The sequence below is a fragment of the Semicossyphus pulcher genome, unplaced genomic scaffold, assembly GCF_022749685.1.
Source record: "Semicossyphus pulcher isolate SPU_LCO1_2020_fin unplaced genomic scaffold, fSemPul1.0.p SCAF_3, whole genome shotgun sequence".
Taxonomy (NCBI): Eukaryota; Metazoa; Chordata; class Actinopteri; order Labriformes; family Labridae; genus Semicossyphus; species Semicossyphus pulcher.
Window position 1 is genome coordinate 7,121,870 of NW_027211704.1, and position 6,815 is coordinate 7,128,684.

A 6,815-nucleotide genomic window follows, 5' to 3' on the forward strand; every position below is an offset into this window, starting at 1 on the left:
ATCATCTAAAATATTCATCTTTCTTTTTTCCATTCATTTTCACCAAGCTGGGATATGACCGTGTGAGTGTCTGGGGGTCAAGACCGATTCACAGCTGACTCAGTGTGTGTGTGTGTGTGTGTGTGTGTGTGTGTAGAGAGAGGGAGCGAGGTGGCCTCAGGATCAGAGTCAACACTGAAGTAAAGTCACGTTACTATCAGCCGGAGCGTGATGCAAAACGAGACGCCAATTACAATGTTTTGTAACACACACACACATACACACACACACACACACACACACACACACATCTAAAACATTGTAGCCCCATTGGCTGCTGCTGATGAATGGATGAGTTGTTGACCAATCAGGAGCATGTGACCAGTAAATATGTAGGACGACCAGCATCAGCTGTCCACACTCTGACTGTCCCTCTGTCACACCCACACACACGGACACACAGACACACATAACAGAGGCTGCTCACAGAAACACACACACACATCTGTCGGCTTTATATTCATCATCATCGGTCGTCAACCATCCATCCATCATGCACAGCAAGGAACAGATCAGGTAAGACACACCTTTAGTTCATCTGTATTTGTGTTTTTTTGGGACAAATGTTGTTGGCCGTGCTGTGGGTTAATATCTGTAATGATTACATTTCCCTCTCAAAGCCAAGGGTGTATTTTATAATATATCGTATTTGTCTTACAATTTTGCCTCGTGACCCTCGTCACTGCATTTTAAGTCTGACCAGCTCAACCCAAAAGTTGTTTTTCCGCAAGAAGAGGTCAGTTTATTCTGATTTTACGAGCAAAAAGAAAATCAAAGATTGTTAAAAAGAGTTTATGGACACCCAACGATCAACCAGATTTAGTAACATATTATAAAACAGCCTGAGATTCACTGTGACTTTTCATTTGTATAAACAAGTTATCAGTAGATGTTTAACCGCCCATACGGTTACGGTACGGTAATAAGTTATGCCCAAAGTATTTTTGTAAACATGGTTTCAGTCCTGCAAACAGACCTGAAGTTTTGAGGAAATCAGTGTTAATTACACTGATAATCTGCAGAACCGATAAAGTCATTATGATAAAAACAGCTACAATATGCTGGAAATGTAAAGATATACTATAAAGGAGTTATTGTTAAGGTATCAAGGTTATGTTCTCAAATATTAACAATGACTAACCAATGCTGAGATACAGTGATGTAGTTTTGGTGCAGGAATCATGAAGAAAAGGGGCATATATCATTTACATATAACACTTTATCTAATAAATTTTGTTCTATTACTCGGCTGTTCCCAACAGCCCATTTCCCATTTTATATTTCTTTGTAAAACAATATCCTCATTGTTACGTAACACAGAAACACGCCAGTCTTTATGCTAAGCTAAATTAGCCAGAGAGAGAACGTAAAGAAAAGCGTAGGTACCGGTGAAGAAGGGAGAAAAGCAGGGTTAGATCTAAGCTACATAGTTTGAAATGTGGTGGTAAAACACACCAGCTAAAATCTCACTTTGAAATAAATGTGCTTTCTGTTAATTTTATCCTAGAAGTAGAAGCACGACTAATTTGGCTATCAGCTCTTTGGCTAATAATCTTACAATAAGATTTGGCGGGCTGCACGGTGCAGTGGTTCCCTGTTGAACCAGCTCCGAACCAGCACCAGCCCTGAATTAGAACCAGGTTCGCGTTGGGTAAGGGGTAACAGATAGAAGGTTCCTAGTTGGATATAGGGGACCTTTTTGTGTGGAGTTTGTATGTTCTCTCCGTTCATGAGTGGGTTCCCTCCGGCCTCCTCCCACAGTCCAAAGACGTCGTTAGGTTCATCGGTGACTCTTAAATTGCCCGTCGATATGTGGCGACCAGTCCAGGGTGTAACCCCGCCTCTCGACCGATGACAGCTGGGATAGGCTCCAGCACCCCCCGTGACCTGACCATGAGTAGAATAAGCGATACAGATAATGGGTAGATGGATGGTTGAGGAAAAAATACTAAATTCTCAAACAGAGAGAAAACAACAGAACTCGCACAAGGTTGAACTGATTAAACACATTTACAAGGCTGACATAAGTATCAATCAAAACATTTCAAATAATTTCCCTCTTTCTGTCTGCAGTCATGACGAATACCAGAAGACAGCTGATTGGTTGATGTCTCAGACGAAGCACCGCCCCCAGGTGGCGATCATCTGCGGGTCGGGACTGGGCATGCTCGCTGACACGCTCAAGTGTCAGGAGTCCTTCGCTTACTCTGACATACCGAGCTTCCCACAGAGCACAGGTACTCTGGAATGATAACACCTACAATATTTAATTTTTTACTGTTTTTATTTACAATCTTACACTTGGATTAACTGCAAAACACAAATTGTTAAATCTGTCTGTAAATGAAGTCTCATATTTGAAGATATTTTGATTTTGAAGTTAAATTTATTGATTAACAGTTTCCTACACAAGTTCAGTACTTTCTCTGCAACATTTAAAGTAATTAATCTACAGAGTCCAAATTTACAATAAAAGCTGCATAACAGACAAAACTTAAGATGAAAACAAACTGGAAAAAAACCCAAACAAAATGTTATATCCGACAGAAATCTATCAAACAACCAGATTGTTGATCAATTAGGCAATAATTCATTAACACCCTCAAATATAAGTCATATCTGGAGGATATAAAACTGGCACCTTCTCCCAAAAAAAAGTTCATACATACAACAATGTAACCCAGTGTTACAGGGAATATTAATAATTGGATTTAACATTAACTGGCAAAGAAAGGGAAGAAAGACCATAACATGTTTAGCCTAGCTTAGCACAAAGACTGTAAGCAAAGGGAAACTGCTAGCATAGGTCTACCAAAAGAGACAAAAATCCAATTATTGATAGGACAGCTGAAGAGAGACAGGAAGTATTGGGAGAAGAGAGTGGCGGATTACATGCAGCAAAGGGCTGAGTGCGGGTGTCGAACCTGCGGCCACTGCGTCGAGGATGTGGCCTCTGTATATGGTGCACCTGCTCTCCTGAAAGAGCTAAACCAGCAACCCCAAAAAATCCACCTTTAACCGATCCAGAACCTCCTTGTTGCAGGTCCGGTTTTACAAAAAGACTTATTGACTGATATCTTAATTTAAAACATTTTAATAAAATAAAATAGACAAAAAAATAATCATTATAACAATAGAAATATGAAAAGTAAACCTTTACAACGACTGAAAAAATGGACACAAAGCAAATACTCAGTTGTAATATTTTATGGGTTAACTACCATCAGTCTGCCTCTCTCTCTCTGTCACTGTGATCCTGATTGTGTGTTTGTGTTGCAGTTCAGGGTCATGCAGGCCGGCTGGTGTTCGGGGAGCTGAAGGGGAAGACGTGTGTGTGCATGCAGGGTCGCTTCCACATGTATGAAGGACACTCACTCTGCAAGGTACACACACGAACACATGTTTCCATCACTAACCTTAAAGTAAAAGTTTGGAAAATACATGTATACTTGTTTAGTGCCAAGAGTTAGATGAAACGAGTGATATCACTGTCAGGTGTGTGTGCTAAAAGAGAAGCTAACACTAGCAGGTAGCCAAAGACAAGAAACAGGAGTCACACAACCTTTGAATAAAACACATATGACTGTATATAATCAGCAGCACGAGACCGAACCTGTAACATGACCTGTGTGCTACATGCATGCATGTATGTGTGTGTGCGTGTGTGTGTATCTTCATGTGTGCATGGATGCGTGTGTCAGCACCGAACCGGTCTCAGGTCATGCATTTGTCACATGCAGGCTTTTAGCAGACTGTTCAATGCTGCTATTGTTTCCCTCCATGTATCACACACACACACACACATACACACACACACACAAAACTCTCTCGTGTGTGACAGGCTAAGAATACCTGACTTTTCCCATATTTGCGCTCTAAAGAAGCTCCTTCACATTAAAACTAACCCTTACAGACACAAAGTACTGCATCAGGCACATGATAAGATTTTGTACACAGGCCTACAGAAGGTTCCACCTTTAAGGCAGCGCTCAGGGCGGAAACAACCCAGTACTGGATTATGTAACAGTCAGGAGACTCTGCCTGGGAGTTTCAAATTAGAGGACAAATATGTTGGACTTCCTGTGTCACATGAAGAACCACCGCCTCCATATCGACAACAGTTAACAGAAAGCTTGCTATGTTTGAGATACAAAGAATTAACAAAGCTTTAACGGTAGACTTTCTGTCTGTCTGTCTGCTCATTAGACGACGTTTCCAGTTCGAGTTTTCAAGCTGTTGGGGGTGGAGACTCTGATCGTGACGAATGCTGCCGGCTCATTGGCTGACGGCCTTAAGCCTGGTGACATCATGATCATCAAAGACCACATCAACTTCCCGGGATTGGTCGGTCTGAACCCGCTGAGTGGACCCAACGACGACAAGTAACACTGATCTTTTACGTCTTTACTTCTACTTGTAATGTCAGTATTTTGAAAATTAAGATTCCTTTGTTGTAGTTTGGTTTCAGTTGTCCAACATGTTTAATATTTGTCATTTTCAGGTTCGGGCCTCGTTTCCCAGCCATGTCAGGCTGCTACGACAAAGGCCTTCGGTGTCAAGCGATGGAGATCGCCAAGCAGCTGGGCGTGTCCAGCCTCATGCAGGAGGGCGTGTACGCCATGGTGGGTGGACCAAACTTTGAATCCATCGCAGAGGCCAGGATGCTGCATCGACTGGGTGTGGACGCTGTCGGTAAGACACACTCAATAATATTTTATTATTTCCTCTTCCGAGGAGCAGGACGACTTTTAAACTCAGAGAATTAAACTCATTTTAAATTCTAGAGTTTCCTTTATGGGTCTGTATTTCACAATCTGTCCGCTGTGGACAATGTTTGTAGCAAGTTTAGACTGTGGATAAAGCAAGCTTGATGTCACCAATTGATTTATTTTAAAGCCCTGGTTTCAGTATTACGGCCATCTTGGTTTTGTGGCGCCAGAAGGGGCCGTTAATGGACAAGAAGGTTGAGCTGGGGAGGAGCAAAGGAGCAAACTAATCAGCAAGCTATACAGTCCATGTCCATTGCTTATTCTAATAGCTGGCTCATTAGATAGTTAACCATAGAGTTTAACCACAAAACTAGATTTTATTTGTGGTCGTTAACGATCTGAGTGTTTTAATTAATGAAACCTAAAAAGCGAAGGCAGCTTATAGAATTAAGAATCCTTGCTGCATACTAGCAAACATCTTGGGTAAGAGAGCGAGCGTCGGTTGAACAAACGAACCAGGTTACTTAAAAGAACCAAACTTCTCATCACCGCACAGCATGCCAGAAGTCTGATATTTTCCTAAAATAATCTCCAAAAGGCATCAACAAAACAAACACAGCTGAAAGTTCAGTGACTGAATTGTAGGAGGGGACACCTAGTAACCTGTCACTCAAAGCTGCCACGCCCTTATGTATGCTTAACTTGAAGCCAAAGTTTAATTTAAACAGGTGAGTTATATAAAAACTCTTTACTGTTGTCATCAATGGGGAAGTTTAAAAAACACCAGAACCTCTTGTATACGAGGCTGTAGACATGTTTAATTGCTGCTGGTTATTTTAACATGGGGCCTAATGGGGATTGACTCACTTTTGGAGTCAGCCTCAAGTGGCCACTAGAAGAACTGCACTTTTTGGCACTTCCCCATTGGAGGTCGCTGCTTGGTACCAACCACCAAATAACTCCTGATCTTTGTTTTACATCAGCAGCACTGTTGTGACCTGTCTTACTGACTTCAGGTGTTGTGTGTTTACAGGCATGAGTACGGCTCCGGAGGTCGTCGTGGCAACCCACTGTGGTCTGAGAGTCTTCGGTCTCTCTCTGATCACTAACAAGGTAAACACACGAGCAATGTATTGATGGATTGTGACTTTTCCAACTAATAAAACTTTGATTTTGAATGAGTGATTGATTGATTGATTGATTGTTTGATTGATCTGTGACAGGTGGTGAAGAGTTACGAGGACTCGGACAGTGTGAACCACGAGGGCGTCCTGGAGGTCGGCCGTCTGCGCTCTCAGACTGTTCAGCAGCTGGTGACCGAACTGATCAGCAGGATGGAGATCAATAACAACACAACTAATGCTGTCTGAACACGCACACACACACACACACACACACACACAGTATGTATATAACTGTTGTTTTTACAACATTTTTAAGGTTTTTAAAACATTTTCATTCATATTTTCTGTTATTTTTTACCATTGCTGTAATAAAAAGTGTATTTATATCGACAAGGTGCTTAATAATTCTCTATCAGGGTAAGTTTGAATGTTAAGTATTCATTGTGATGTTTAAGTTAATCCAGATTAATATAATGTTGACCACTGTGTTTGATGGTGCATTAATATATTAAGATATGAGACTATTATTGTAAATTGTTGCTGTGTAAAAATGCCATTTTATTTTGTAAAGAATTATCTTCAAGATCTGCGTTAATCTGATTAAAACATGCTGACAAACCTCCTACTTCCTGTTTGTGTTGATCATTTTATCAGCAGGTGAGTGTGAGTGTTCGGCTGCAGTTCATCTTCTGTCCACTAGATGCCGCTGTGATAAAACACTGACAGAATTTAAACGAATGGGAAAAGCCTCCACTTCTTTCTACAAATTCAAAATAAAAATAGTTTTGCTCATCTAAGGCCATAATTAAGACCGAGAAATAAACAGAGGCAACAAGCAAACTGGGTCGAATAAATAATGCTGGAAAACCTCAAATGTAAAGGCCATCACACCAATACAGGGTGTCTGTTTCCGTGTCAATCAATCAATGCGTTGTTGCTAGCC

At 41.1% G+C, this 6,815-nt stretch overlaps 1 protein-coding gene across 1 annotated transcript; it reads left to right on the forward strand.

Annotated features, from left to right (window-relative positions):
- Positions 1-532: 532 nt before the first annotated feature.
- Positions 533-6,118, forward strand: pnp4a (purine nucleoside phosphorylase 4a). Its single transcript, XM_069678505.1, has 7 exons — positions 533-555; positions 2,113-2,276; positions 3,319-3,422; positions 4,246-4,421; positions 4,541-4,731; positions 5,782-5,861; positions 5,972-6,118. Exons 1-7 carry the CDS (start codon positions 533-535, stop codon positions 6,116-6,118), a joined length of 885 nt encoding a protein of 294 aa, XP_069534606.1.
- The last annotated feature ends 697 nt before the right edge of the window (positions 6,119-6,815 follow it).

What these genes read in the sequence shown, in the direction of transcription:
- pnp4a (XM_069678505.1), top strand. Translation starts at nt 533, where the DNA reads ATGCACAGCAAGGAACAGATCAG. An exon ending in GAGCTTCCCACAGAGCACAG is followed by an intron (nt 2,277 to 3,318) that starts GTACTCTGGAAT and finishes TTTGTGTTGCAG; the next exon opens with TTCAGGGTCATGCAGGCCGG. An exon ending in AAGGACACTCACTCTGCAAG is followed by an intron (nt 3,423 to 4,245) that starts GTACACACACGA and finishes TCTGCTCATTAG; the next exon opens with ACGACGTTTCCAGTTCGAGT.